The following is a 14,101-nucleotide window of genomic DNA, read 5'->3' as shown; positions in this document are numbered from 1 at the left end:
CCCTTCACCTCTCCAAGTTTCATCCCCCTCGACTCTAAAACGGAAATTATAAAACTAGTACCTTCTCATGGGACTGCCGTGAGGATCCAGTGCCCTAACACTGAGAATCACCTGGTACAGTTTGGGATGCATACTCTCTAGCAGTATTGCCAACAAGCAAAAGCCCTTTGGGAACTGCAGGGCGTCCCCCCATGTCTAAGAGATGATGAGGATGGGGATGCTGAGGGTCAGAATCGGCCGGGGCAGGGCTGACATTCCAAGGAAGAACTGTCCTTTCTGGATGAGGTAGAGCTCCCTTTTACAGATGAGGAAACTAAGGACCCAAGTCGGCAAAATAATCAGTGACAAAGGAGGGAGTCCTACTGAGATGTGCTCTCCTGGTGGCTGACTTATCTCCTGGTCCTGCCCCTCCCTGGGTCTGGAGGAAGGGAGGAAGCAAGATTCAGAGGCAGGATGTAAATTCGTGATTGTCTATGAATATTCGGCGACTCTTTTGAGTTATTTGTGGCACTTCTGTCAGGCTGGAAAATGTATTCATGTAGCTGTTCTGTTGGCTTAGGTGAGAAACATTTGCTCTTTGTCTCCTTTTTTTTAGTAGAAAAGTGTTTACTTTTTACATCTGCCATTTAATTTGGGTGCTGAACACCCTAAAAATGCCTCATCTCTTGAACCTCAAGAGACTGCTTCAAAACAGTAAAAGAGGGGGTGGTTGATACCTCCCCAATCCTATTTTCACCCCCTTCCCCCAAAATGAATTATTGTGGAAGGAGGGAGCGGGGGAGTAGGAGTTTATGAGAAATGTTTTCTGGCTTAATAAAGCCAACCCCAGAACCAGTAAGGCCAGGCCTGGAAGGGGAGAGTCTCCGTGGGAAGAGAAGCTGCACTGCGTCTTGGGGTCTCTGCACTGTGTGCGAGTCTCTGCTCCAGGAGCCTCTCTCTGCTGCTGCTGCCCCATCGCGGGCACAGGGGCAGGAGCTGCTCACCTTTGACACTTCCAGACGGTAGCAGCTGGTCCCTGCCCTCAGTAATTCACGGCGGCCCGAGGCTGGAACGCTACAAAGAGATGTCTCTGGAAGCCTTGGATTGGAGGCAGCAAAAGAGAACCAAACATAGGGAGGCTCAGGAAGCGGATGATGTGGCTCTCAAGGTGCACCTTCCTCTGGAAGCCCCGGACTGACGCACCGGGACTCGGGGAGAAAGATGCAGCTGAGTCCTTCCACGCCGTCCTGTCTTAGCTCCCACCCCAGAGCAGACCTCTGCACAGAGGCGTCTGTACATAGATTCCCCACAAAGTCTAGATGTAGCTTCAACCCTTTTCTAAAATACGGGAACCCCTTTCATACGTGAAAAAGTTTCACAGACCACCCTCGACCCCCACAGTAGCGATCATTGTAAAATCCACTGGTGGACAGCAGTCACCAAAAGCTGCTATAAATTTGACAGCGCTTCTCAGTTTCACTTGTTTTCTAACAGTGTCTATATGCATTAAGGGGAAAGTAGCACACACATGTGGGTGACATCATTTTTTCAGCCTGCGAATGATGCTTGGGGGAGTGTATGGATTGGTGGACCCCCGAGCACCAAGCCCACGTCTGGTCAGCCCTGGTGGGTGACGACCGGCGAGGGGGCTGCAGCCTCCCTCCTACACGTGCTGAGCACTGCCCTCTTTCCCAGGTGACTGATTGGAGGAAGGCCCCTCCCAGCAGGTGAGGCCCATCCCCCACTCCTCTCCACCCCGGTCCATCACCATTAGCCTGACCTTGTCTCGGTGACGGGCCTGTTGCCTTAAGCAGGGAGCTGGGGCCGGCTTTGACGATGCCTAAACACCTGACAAATCTTTCCAACCTGCTTCCTGCCAGTGAGGTAACACGTCGCTTTAAGGATGTGTGCAGATGGATTCACCATGAACGTTCTCTGAGCTCCGCCACTGTTAGTTTTTGTAAACATCTCAGCTTTGTAGAACAGTCTTTCTCCTGTGCCCTCTGCCTTCTGGTTCTTTGTCACCTCAGCTTTTATTTAGAGCTTGGCTCAAATGCTTTCTCCCCAAGAGCCTATCCCTCACCACCCTGACTAGAAAAGCCCCCAGCCTACTCTTACTTCCTTTTTATCCCATCACCCTATTTTTGTTTTCTTCACAGAGCTTGTCAATATCTGGCATTATTTGTTCATCTGTGTGCCTGTCTATCCCCACTAGAGTGGAAGCTCCCTAAAATCAGGGCTATTCCCAGTGACGGCCCCTATCAGACTATTAACATCCAATATAAATACAAATACAAATAAATGCAACACGCCTGAGATTACACAGCAAGTCAGATGTAAAGCTGAGATTTGTCCCCAGGTCTCCCAGATGCCCACCCCCGGCCATGTCCTTCCCAACATGCTCGGTAAGTGGTACCGTCAAGATCTGAACCCAGGACTCCAAAGTCAACATGTTTACCACCAGGCTTTACTCTCTTCCCTCCAAAATCCACTAGAATATAAGTTCTAGAAATGTGCTGTCCAGTATGGTAGCCACTAGCCATGTGTGGCCATTTCAAGTCAGTTAGTTAAAATTAAATTGAATTTAAAATTCAGTTCCTTATCACACCACTTCAAGTGCTTAGCAGCCATGGCCAGCAGCTACCATAGCTGACAGAGCAGATAGAGAACTTCGCCATCACTGCTGAAGTTGTCCTGGACGGCATTGTTCTAAAAGAGCAGGACCTCATCTGCCTTGTTCACTATTTCCCCAGCACTTAGAACAGTGTTCAATTCATATTTTTTATTAGGTGAATGAATAAATGAATGATGATACTTTTGTGGAGAATCCCTCCCCGCCCCCTGCCCTGCAGCTGATCCTTTCTCCTTTCATCCCACAGGGAAGGATGAGGCCAGCAGCGTGGCGGTGACGTGGCCCGATGGCAAGATGGCCAGCCGGAACGTGGCCAGCACGGAGATGAACTCGGTGCTGGAGATTCCCTACCCCCGGGATGAGGACAGACTTCGGGACCCGGCCCCTCTGGAGGTAAGCAAAGGTATCTGGGCCTCAGAGCCAGAAAAGAAAGCCCCACCCATGGGCTGAAGCTGGATTCCCAGGAATCTGCTGACTTTGTTTCTAGAATGACGGAAATCTTCTTAGCAAAGGGCAGGCTTCATAGTGACCCCTCCATGTGTAGTTTGCACACCAGTGTCACACCCACATCTCTTCTGCTCCTCGCAGAAACCCTGGGGTGTTGGAAGGGCAAGCATTTTTCACCCATTTCATGGAGAAGGAAAACCAAGACCAAGAAAGAGAACCCACCAACACCGCACAGCCATTTGTGAGCAGAGTTTACAATTGGCCCCAGGTCTCCTGCTTCACTTCTGGTTCTTTCCAAAGCTTCTGACAAAGCTGTTGCTTCTGAGGGTGGGGCAGGGCCTCTGGGGGCTCCTCAGGGAAGAGCTCTAAACCGCTCTCTGGAGAGGATCACGCCATTGTAGATAACAGGGGCCCACTTAAACTCACACAGAAGAGGGGGCTCACAGAGAGGGTTCTAGAGGAGCTCACAAAATGCAAGGGAAGCTCAGGGTGAGAGCCATGGCAGCTCAGTGGCCCCAGGAGCTCAAAGACCTTTGTCATTCGTGCACTGGCTCTGGGGGGAGCATTATCCTTCCCCAGGAAGCCGCACCAGCACCCCGTCATTTGTCATTTCCAACAGTCAACATTTCTGTCTTGTGTAAAGTGTTCCGTTTCGAGTCCCCGGCCACCCCGCCTCCAGCCACCAGCCTGCTGTCTCTGGGACCTCCACGTAGACACAGCAAAGCCGCCACAGCCCGGCGTGACCAGGCGCCAAAATCTCTGTCTCAGCCCCACTTAGTTCAGATTCTAGCCACAAAGCCTTTGAGTCCCTCCTCCTGCTGGGATGTCCACCTCTTGTCCAGCCAGCCCTGCCCAGAGGTGGGGGACGGCCTGGCTTGCAGGCACCCACCCCCGTGAGTGGGGAAGGTTCTCAGAGAAGGGGGCGCGGGGAGTGAGCAGACACCTCTAAAAGCTTCTGCACCCCTCTCTACACTCTGCCTTCCTGAGACCCGGCCTGTCTCAGGGTGATGCCACAGGAGGGACAGACTCTGTTAGGCGTCCCGGTGCAGGCATGTGGGTCCCATGCAAGGGGAGTGAGCAGGGATTTACACCGATCTGTTCTTGGCCTCCCCGCCCAGTCTCCTATTCTCAGCGCAAGGGAAGGGGCCTGGCAGGGAGGGGATCTCCCAGGCGCAGAGCTGAGAGCAGCCCTCATTCGGGGGTCAGGGTGACAGCTGCTCTGCGGCTGTAACTAGGAGGGGACCTGAGATGGGATCTTCTCAACTCACTAGTGTCTCTGCTTCTGCCTACCTTGCAGTGCGGCCAAGGATTCTCCCAGCAGGAAAATGGCCATTGCATGGGTGAGTTGCCTGCCGGTACCAGGGGACAAGGCAGAGGCCGGAATCTCACTGGGGAATGTCAGCCTGGGCCCTGGCAAGGCTCAGGTTGCAGACAAGGGGCGGAAGGGTGAGGAGGCGAATGTGTTGTTTGTCCCTGAGGCTTCAGATGCCAAGACAACCTCCAGGTGACTCGGCAAGGTGGGAGTGATGGTAGTGACCAGCAGCTCTGGGAATTGGCAGTGCTTCCCTGCCATGCATACAGAGAGAATGAGCATGGAGAGGAGACACACAGCCACCTGGACAGAGCTCACAGGGAGGCCTGGCTCCCAGGGGGCCGTGGTGGCTAGGGCGGGCACACATCCTCCTTCCAACAGAGCAGCAAGCAAGGGGGCCGGTGAGCAAGGGTGGGCATGGCTGGGGGACACTGGAGCAAACCAGGGTGTAGCATGTGGTCATGGTACAGAAGGGAAATTGCAGCCTTGTGCAGTGCTGGGGGCCAGGTAACTGCAGCACGGCCAGGCTCTGTGAGGCAGCTCTGTGAGGGTCCAGGGACCTTCTAAAAGTCCCCCGAGGGTCTGGAATGGGCAAGGGGCAGCCTAGAGGCTCAGCACCCAGAAGGTCTTCAACCCAATGTCTTCCATCCCAGTGACCAGCAACGAGGGGTCAGGCCAAGGACTCCACCTGCCCTTTAGATACTCAGGCAGCTTTCTTCCCAAGTCCCCTCTGCAGATACTCATCAGCCCCAGGTGAATGCGTTTACTACTGAGATGCAAGAGTAAACAAGAAGGACGCAGTCCCTGCCCTCTTGGAACTTAGAGCCAATGGGAGGGGCACACAAACAGCGATGACCACACAGCCTGAGCGGGGCTGGGGTGGGGGAGGGGAGGGGACTGTGGGAGCACAAAGGTGGGGTCTTAAACCAGTCTAGGGAGGGTCCAAGAAGGTGTCCCAGAGAAAGTAAGGTGTGAGTTGAGACCTGATGGGTGATGAGGAGTTCGCCCGGCAGAGGGGAGATAGTGTTCCAGTGGAGGGCGCTGCATGGGCAAAGGACCACAAGTGAGAAGTGGAGGAGGATGGCTCGAAGGGTGGCTTAAGGAGGAAATTAGTCCCCTCTGCTCTTCATGTCCCCTCTGTAGCCACTCTAAACAGACAGTGCACGTACACAGAAATTCCAGCATCTTCCCCATGTGCTGGGCAGACCCCGTGACATCCCCAGTGCAGCCACGTCTTCCTTTCACCATCCAGCAGACATCTGTGTGCGTCCTACATAGCACCCCGCGCGGGGAGCTGGGGGTGCAGGCCAAGCACCTGCCCTGGAGGGGCGTCCGCTCTAGTCTGGGAGACAGGCCACAAACATGTGACCCGAACGCTGGATGAGATGAGTTAAAAAATCGTCAAGCAAGGTGCTCTCTGAAGACTTTTCTAGGTGACGTGGACAGGGAGAGGAGCTTTGAGCTGAGACCTGAAGGATGAGAAGGGTCCAGGCACAGAAAGACTGGAGGGAGGAGCTTTCCTGGCAGAGGGAAGAGCGGGAGCAAGGACCGGGATACAAGAAAAAGGCTTGGTGTGTCAAAGGGACAGGAAGGAGGCCACTGTGCCAGGAGAGGATGGACGAGCCAAACGCCAAGTTAAGGAGGGTCTTGAGGCCCTAGAAAGGTGTCTGGACTTTGCGCTCAGGGCCCTTTGCAGTTAAGCAGGAGAGTATAGGCCAAACCAGCAGACGTGGGACACATAATCGACTGAGCAAGGAACCGCCTGGGAGCCTATCTTTGTTAAGGGCAAAATAAGCCGCTCATGACACTGGAGGATACAGAAGAGACAGGACTATCTTGATTCTTCTGAAGGAGTGAGGGAGGCTGGATGGGGTAAAAAACATGTGGTTCACATTTTCAAAAGATCACCTGGTTGCTGAATTGCAGATAGAATTGGAGGGAGGGGGGAAGCCAGGAGGCCAGGAGGGAGGCAGCTGCAGAAATCCAGGCAAGAGCTGCTGGTGGTTGGGGACAGGCTGGTGGCAGAGGAGTGAGAAGGAGGTGGCCAAATGGGAGAGGTACTGTGGGGGCAGAACTGACAGGATCTGTTGTTAAATTGCCTGCAGAGGTAAGGCAACCGGAGGAATCGGGGATCACTCCGATGTCTGCTTGAGCAGCCAAGTGACTGACGGTGGCATTGATTGAGTTGGAGAAGATGGGAACAGGGGGCAGAAGAGGCTTGAGGGCCAGGGGGATCTAGAGTTCCATTTGGACCTAGTAAGTTTGAGATGCATGGTAGACAGATTCACAAGTCTGGAGCCCGAGGGAGAGGTCATGGCTGGAGCTGGAAAGTCTGGAGTCATCCATATACAAAGGGACCACCTAGAGAAAGTGTGGTAGATAGAAGAGAAGACCCCGGACCAAGCCTGAGTGCCCCCCACGTGTAGAGGTCAAGTACAGGAGGAGCCAGCCAAGGGGACTGAAGCGAGGAAGTTGAGGCCCAGAGAGAAGAAAGGACATGCCCAAGGTCACGGCGGGGGAGGGGTGGGCAGCAGAGCCTGAGCAAGGATCCACTGCCCACAGCCCCCAGTGAGTTGCTCCCCTTGCCTTTCAGACACCAACGAATGCATCCAGTTCCCATTCGTGTGCCCTCGAGACAAGCCCGTGTGTGTTAACACATACGGAAGCTACAGGTGCCGGACCAACAAGAGATGCAGTCGGGGCTACGAGCCCAACGAGGACGGCACAGCCTGTGTGGGTGAGTGGAGCCCCCGCCATGGTCCAGTAGCAAAGGCAACTTGCCTTCCACTGGGGAGCTCTGGGAGGCCCCAGATCCAGGTCCCCGGCCCCTGCCTTCCCCTGGCTGGAGGGAGTCTCCCTAGACCCTCGTGGGGTCTCCAAGGAAGACCATAACAGAGGCTTGGAGAAGCCCTACCACTACTGCCATCATCTGAAGGGCCCCTGGGGTGCTGTGTCCTGGCCAGAGGCTATTGCTCTTCTTATTTCTCCCCTTCTCACATTTCCTAAAACTAATGTTCCTACCTTAAGTTCAGCCCACCTTTTCCTACCTGGGATATAGACTAACTCCTACTACTCACCTTTGTCTGAATTTCTGAACTGCTATTTGTCTTCTTCCTCCCAAACGCTTCCCCACACCCACACCCCACCCCCACGCCCTTTCTCTTTTTCCCATTTTCTATCTCTCTGCCCCATGCTTTTTGCAGCTCAAGTGGCCTTTTTAGGTGGGTATCCTTCTGCCGCCTTTAGAATCTCTGAGCCTGTCTCTCGGGCCTCATCTCTTTCTCTAGGCCTTGGACTTTGCCTTCAGTTATATGCACTTTAAATTCCATCAATAAAGGAAAAAACAAAAACAAAACTAACAACCTTTGTGGCAAACTAAATCTCTCCCACTGCCTGTCTCTCTCTCCACACCCAGTAGATTCTGCTGCGCGCTCCCTCTGAATGGACTGCGGGGGTGGCCATCTTTGAAAAGGGAAGTGTGGGAGATATTTGTGTCACCTTAGTTGTTTGTGAAGCCTTTCTTTGCATGCTTTCTGAGAACATGTTTTTTACCCCCATCCAGCCTCCCTCACTCCTTCAGAAGAATCAAGATAGTCCTGTCTTTTCTGTATCCTCCAGTGTCATGAGCGGCTTATTTTGCCCTTAACAAAGATGGCTCCCAGGCGGTTCCTTGCTCAGTTGATTTTGTGTCCCATGTCTGCTGGTTTGGCCTGTGCTGTTTCTGCTCTGCGGGCCCTAACTGCCCGTGGTAGAGAAAGCCATATTGGGGTTGGTGGTCATGATGGGAGAGGGAAAGGGTGGCCCTTTGGGACTCTTGATAAAAATGTTAAAGTTTGAACTTGCGAAGTCTTCCAGCCTCTTTCTGGAGAAATCATGCCAATATATAAACTCTCTGCTGGGTATTAGTGTCTAGCTAGTGGGAAAAAAAATGTGTCTGAGGCAAGTAGAGCTGGTTGGAATGTTGAATTAGCAGCAGCCCTTCCATCACATGGCCCTTGGGAAGCAACTCATGAGATAGTGTCTGCCCCAGGCATAAGCAGTGGTTGGGTTCGTGCACCAGTGTTCACGTGTCGGGGACTGGGGTTTGGACCAGGTAAGGGATGTGGGATGAGCAAGGGGCAGACATGGAGTGCTCTGAGGAAGTCACTTCTCCACTCTGGGCCTCAGTTTCCCTCATCTAAATGACAGGAGAGTTGAGCCTAAGGGCTCTTTCCTTTCTAAGACCCCTTAATATGTGGCTGGACATAGGCATGGCTAGTGTCAGGTTACCCTGATTTCTAGAAAGAACCTTGCAATTTGGTCTCCCCTGCAATATTCTTGGAAACCTGGAAGCTCCTGGAAGCTTCACCTGTGGGAATGATGTAACACCTTAGAATACTTTCATGACAAGCTTCAGTAGAGAAGGTGCGTTATAAATCACAGATCTATTCTTTACGGGGAGAAAAGGCACCCCAAGATATAATAAAATCACACTTAAGAATACACCAAGCCTTTTAAAAATATATTTAACAAAAAAAACTACCATTTTCTGATATAATAATAACATGCCCCATAAATCACAAACTATTAATTCCTCATAGCTAGTGCTGTTTTTACACTCGGAATAGGAGCTTAAATGAAAAGTTTTAAAATAAAAACAGCTACAGTTTCACAGAAAACGTACACCCACTTAAAAATCACTCCACTTCTGGGAAGCCCACTCCTGTGTACTGACATGGAATTAAAGATCTGAAAGGGCCCCATAGATGAGGCTCAGAGAGGTGAAGTGATCTGCCCAAGGTCACGAGCCAGCTGGTCCCCGAGTCAAAGCTGGAGCCCTCTGCCACCACCCCATCTTGTCAGGGGGGTAACAGACAGCGCTGTCACCATTCAGACTATTCCCTCGTCATTCTGGAAGATGCTGCCTTTTTAGAAAAGAACAAGCGGATCTAAGATAGTGAGATAAGTAAAACCCAAAGCCCACAGAGGCGATGGTTCCAAATGCAATGGTAAATAACAAGATAACAGTGTCCATTGATTGGCTGCACACACAACACGAGAAATAAGGGATAAGACAGCTAGTGTGACAGCCTGACAAGGACATCAGGAGATCCGAGGTGACAGCAAACTTCAGAGGATGCCTTATAAGTAATAACCATGAATTCCTGCACACCGAGTTTCTTATAACTGGGTATATATGTGTGGTTTTACCCTACTTGGTGGGTGGGGCCAGATGAGTTAAAAAGAGCAGTTCAAAATCCCTCCAGCTGCTTAAGAGCACAACTACAATATCCTGATTCCAGGGTAAGAAGGCTTTCCGTTAGATTCATTCTTTCATTCATTCAGTCTTTCAACAAATATTGGTTGAGCACCTATTATGTGCCAGGTACTGAGCTAGGCTCTGGGCGTGCAATGGTAAGTGAAGGTGACTTGGTTGCTGTCCCCATATTGCCTTCCTCCAGCCAGATGGAGGAGCCCAGGGCACGGGATGGGAACGGGACTCAGAGAGGCTTTCTAAAAAGGCTAGCTAAATTCTTGGATTGCTGTACCAGAAAGCTAGCTCTCTGCATTCGTTCATATATTTATTCAACAAGCATTTACTGAGAACCTCCCTCCCGTGTGACAAGCACTGGGTCCCTCCCATGAGGACCATGACAATGAGGGCGTCAAGTTCCCTGCCCCCGAATAACAAGACCTCCCCAGTGGGCCAGGAGCCCAGGCTTTCCAAGCCCAGTGCCTCAGTCCAGTGTGTTTACTGGCCTGTGCTGAACCAGCCACAGATGGGTGGGCACAGAGCCACACCCAAGCTAGCCAGGCTCAAGGTCACTCTTTCTTCTAATTCCTCTTGCCCTGAGGCCCATGGGCGCCCAAACCCTTGCCTTTCCCTTCTGAGCACAGACAATTCAGTCTTTTTTTTGTCTGCTAGCCCCACTCAGGCTCCTGACATCTTTGTTGGCTTCTGCTGGACCTGAGTTTGTAACAGAAATAGCAAATGCCTTCAGGGGCTGAGAAGTAATGGAATGGGCTAGAAGGGATTATGCAAATGGCGAGCTGGAGCCGCTGAAGGGGGCAGCCCTTACTCACTCTAGCAAAGCAGGAAGATGGGCCAGCATGGCCAGAACTTCCCATTTTTCAAGAAAAGCCAAATAATAATAATACCATTTTCACTCCGCCCAAGAATGCTCCTCTTCCCAGGAATGTACCCCTTAAAATGACAATAATAGCTTCCATTTAGTGAGCTCAGCATGTCTGGGTCAGCTCTAAACTAAATAGGAATCAACTTGTTGAATCCTCACAACAATCCCCGGAGGAAAGTGCTGTAATCATCCCAGTTTTACCGAGACGCATGCGGCTGGAACGGGACAGAGGAAGGACTCTGTCAGGGCGGTCTGTCCCCAGCCTGTGCTCTTCCTTCTCCATTCGGGCTAGCTGGCTGGTTACACAAAAGCACCGTCTCTCACGCTGCCCAGGGTCAAGGGGTGGGTTGGGTAGAAGAAATGGAGTCCCTGGAGGCCCAGGATCTGAGACAGTCTCCCCACAGTGACATTCAAGCTGCGAGAAGAAATGGCAGTACCTGTGTCGAGTCCCCTCACCAGGCACAGAATTGTGAATCACCCACGTGACCTCTTCAAGCATCTACTCAGCTGCCAGCCCTGTTCTGGGGAGGTGCCATTCTGAGGGCCAGGAGTTTGATTTTGTGTCACTCTGGCTGCTATGGCCCCCTCCCAGGGTCTGGGCATCGCACCCTGACCGGCGCCCGCCACTGGACTGCAGCTCAAGCAGGGGTTCCACTCCCGCCTCTGAACAGGACCCTTGGTCATCATTCCAGAGTCACATGGAGACAGGAGGACGAACGCTTCTTTTTCTCAGGGAGCCAGCTGGGTTTTTCCAGCAGATTCCAGAATGATACCCGCCCCCCCCCCCCCGAGACTCTCAGCCCAGGAGGCAAGCCTAGTCCCTCCCCTTCTCTCCCTCCCCAGGGTCAGCCATCATCTCTCTCCTTTGGTGTGGACCAGACCCCAGCCACGTCCTGTCAGGGGCTGATGTTGCTTGCATCTCCTTAACAGCAGGCACATCCTAGAAGGAGGAGGAAGGAGGGCGAGAGAACACAGGCTGGTTAACTCCACAGATAACGCCAACCCTCTCCTTCAGCGCTTGTTCTCTGAAGTGGTCGAAGGGTAGGCCATCAGAGAACAATGAGAAGCAAGAAGAAAAAACCCTCCTCGGGGAAGGGAGCTAACATTTACAGAATGCCTGCCATGTGCCCAAAACTGTACATCTCCATTAATCCCCATACCCATCCTAGGGGATAAATGCTATTATTCTATTTTATGACCAAAGAAACTGAGGCTTAGAAACAATGTTACCCAAGGTCACACGGCTAGTTAAGTAACTGACACCTGGGCAGATTACTTAACCAGGTATCACTCGGCATACACCGGACACCTACTATGTGCCAGGCATGGTTCTAGTGGCTTGGAATGTACATCTGTGAACATCACCGGCAAAGATTCCTGAAAGCCCTGGTGACATATGGCAGGCACTAAACAACATAATAAGTAAAGTATATAGTATGTTACAAGTTAGGTGGGAAGGAGGAAGCAGCATTAAGGCAAATCGGGAGCGCTGAGATAGGCAGAATGCCATTCTAAATAGGGTGGCTCAGGGTAGGCCTTGCTGAGAAAGAGGTATTTGAGCTGTGTTTGAGCCTCAGTTTTCTTATCTGTAAAATGGGGATAATACCTACCACACAAAGTTTTTACATTAAACAAGATGATATAAAATACTTGACATAGGGCCGGCCTAGCACCTAGTAAGCCCCCAATAAATCAGAAATGTTATCAATATTACTAAGTAGCAGAGTTCAGGATGGAGCCTAGATCTATTCAGTGCCAAATCTCATGTGGCTCCCAGCACAGCCTGCCGTGGCCCAGGTCACCGGGAGCCTGCAGTGTGGGAGATTTGGAGGACATTGGCCGCCCACAGGGAACTGAAGCAATCTCAGGACCGAAAATGACCATGAGGGAGCAGACCAAACCTTCCCGGGGCCTGGGCTGTGCTGAAGTGTTCAACTTCGTTCTCACGAGGTGCCATTTCCCAAGAGAATACTCATAAAATGCGATAAACCCAGCAGGGAGGGCGTGGCACTGACTGAGCTGCACAGAGCAGGAGTCACCAGGAGCTAGTGAGCTGGCCCAGGGATTCGCCCCTGACCAGCACGGAATCCTAGATCATTAAATACAGAGGCACCTGAGACGTCATCTAGTTCTGCCCCATCCTTCTCAGATGTGGAAACGGAGGCCCAAAAATGAGCAGTGACTTCCCTGAGGACCACAGCCTAATTGGGAATCTGACTCCTGCCTGAGACTCCTTGCCTCACTCTGCCTCCTTCTCCAGAAAACTCAAAGTATTTCAGAAGCACAGTTGCATCAAGCATTTTAGAAATATGGGGGCCAGTGCTTGTCCTTTCTATCATGCTGACACAGAATCAGAGTCAGGGGAAGTGCCCACCAAGTGAATCCAGGCACCGTGCTTGGACCGTGGAACACAGCCAGGACGAGAGAGCCAGGGGGAGACACCAGGTGCCGAGAGGGTCCCGATCAGAGAGGGGAGGCTGCAGACAGGGTCAGAAGCATAGGGGATGAGGCTGGGGACAGAAGGAGAATCTGTGTCACCCCTTCCCAGGAAGTCCTGCCCAGAATCTCATGACCTCGGCATGCCTGCCCACCTGCCTTCCAGAAGGGGCCCAGAATAATTCCCGTAAAGGTAACTCATTGTCCTTCATGGCCAGACCCAGAGAAGTCACGAAGGATTTATCCCCCAGAATCATTTAATACCCCCCGCAAAAAAGTCTAAGGGCTGACTCTCCTCCCCCAGCCCAGACCTGCGTGCGGAGCCCCAGGGAAGGGACAAAAGCACAGTCACGTTCCCCGACTGCTCTTGGGGACAAGCAGAGGGACACGCTTAGGCCGAAAGGAGGAAGGCAAACCCCACATACACCTTCTCTGCACTTTCCAGTCCCCAAGCTCAAGATGTATAGGCCTTGAAGGCAGACACAGAGAGGATAGAGGGAGAAGGAAGCCGGGAGCTCGCAAAGCTTCACCCAGGGCAGAAGGTGTCTCGGGTGTCAAAGACCACATTCTTTCTTACAGAGCTGATCCGCAAACCCTGCAGCCCTCCCTCCCTCCTTCTTTCCTTCCATCTCTCCTTAAAATTCGCTCTTCACCCTGAGACTCTGGGATCAGATGGACTCAGGCTTGAATCCCAGGCACCCCACCAACGCACTCCGCAGTGGCCTTAAACAAGCGGCTTCACCTCTCTGAGACTCAGTTTCTTCATCCCCTGCAAATGGAGGCATAACCTCATAGAGCTTTTGTGAGGCTTCGTCAGGGTAGAGCGTCTAAGGTGCTCAGTACACTGCCCAGATTGTTAAAATGCAGATATTATTATGAAATCTGTTCCAGGCCCTTTAACCTCCTGCTTTCACTTCTAGCAGTGCCTGATTTTACAACAATCCATAAGTCATTAACTGGGACGATGTTAGACCTATAAGAATCTTTCCCAACGAGACACAACCATCACTCACAGTTATAAATGTGGAGTTCATTTGGGGACCGGCCTACACAGCATCTTCCCTTTGAAGAGCTCCAGTCCTGTATTTTGATCTGCACTGGGGAGCACAGGGCCGATCAGTATCCATCCATTCACCTGCTTCTCCACGGTCTGCGAGCATCCGTCTCAAGCCAGGCAGC

At 52.0% G+C, this 14,101-nt stretch overlaps 2 protein-coding genes across 9 annotated transcripts in view; one reads left to right on the top strand and one right to left on the bottom strand.

The window, feature by feature from the left end:
* CRTAC1 (cartilage acidic protein 1) overlaps window positions 1-8,212 on the top strand; it is a 133,481-nt gene extending 125,269 nt beyond the window's left edge. The window contains exons 12-15 of one of the 3 annotated variants that reach the window (XM_082408106.1): window positions 2,859-3,004; window positions 4,356-4,398; window positions 6,964-7,107; window positions 7,933-8,212. In XM_082408106.1, coding sequence (XP_082264232.1) covers window positions 2,859-3,004; window positions 4,356-4,398; window positions 6,964-7,107; window positions 7,933-7,964 — 365 coding nt within the window. In that variant the 3' untranslated portion in view covers window positions 7,965-8,212. Of the gene's footprint in view, window positions 1-2,858; window positions 3,005-4,355; window positions 4,399-6,963; window positions 7,108-7,573; window positions 7,888-7,932 lie in introns of those variants that run through there. The other 2 variants (XM_082408104.1, XM_082408105.1) reach the window with 2 other exon arrangements.
* Window positions 8,213-8,858: 646 nt separating this feature from the next.
* GOLGA7B (golgin A7 family member B) overlaps window positions 8,859-14,101 on the bottom strand; it is a 50,124-nt gene continuing 44,881 nt past the window's right edge. For 2 of the 6 annotated variants that reach the window (XM_082408182.1, XM_082408180.1), the window contains one exon: window positions 8,859-11,426. In XM_082408182.1, coding sequence (XP_082264308.1) covers window positions 11,301-11,426 — 126 coding nt within the window. In that variant the 3' untranslated portion in view covers window positions 8,859-11,300. Of the gene's footprint in view, window positions 11,427-12,860; window positions 12,997-13,935; window positions 14,020-14,101 lie in introns of all 6 variants that reach the window. The other 4 variants (XR_014249227.1, XR_014249225.1, XR_014249226.1 and 1 more) reach the window with 4 other exon arrangements.

This window comes from Balaenoptera borealis, assembly GCF_965194805.1.
Source record: "Balaenoptera borealis genome assembly, chromosome: 10".
In the NCBI taxonomy this organism is placed as follows: domain Eukaryota; kingdom Metazoa; phylum Chordata; class Mammalia; order Artiodactyla; family Balaenopteridae; genus Balaenoptera; species Balaenoptera borealis.
Note: the sequence above shows the minus strand (reverse complement) of the source record. Positions and strands in the feature narration are given on the sequence as shown.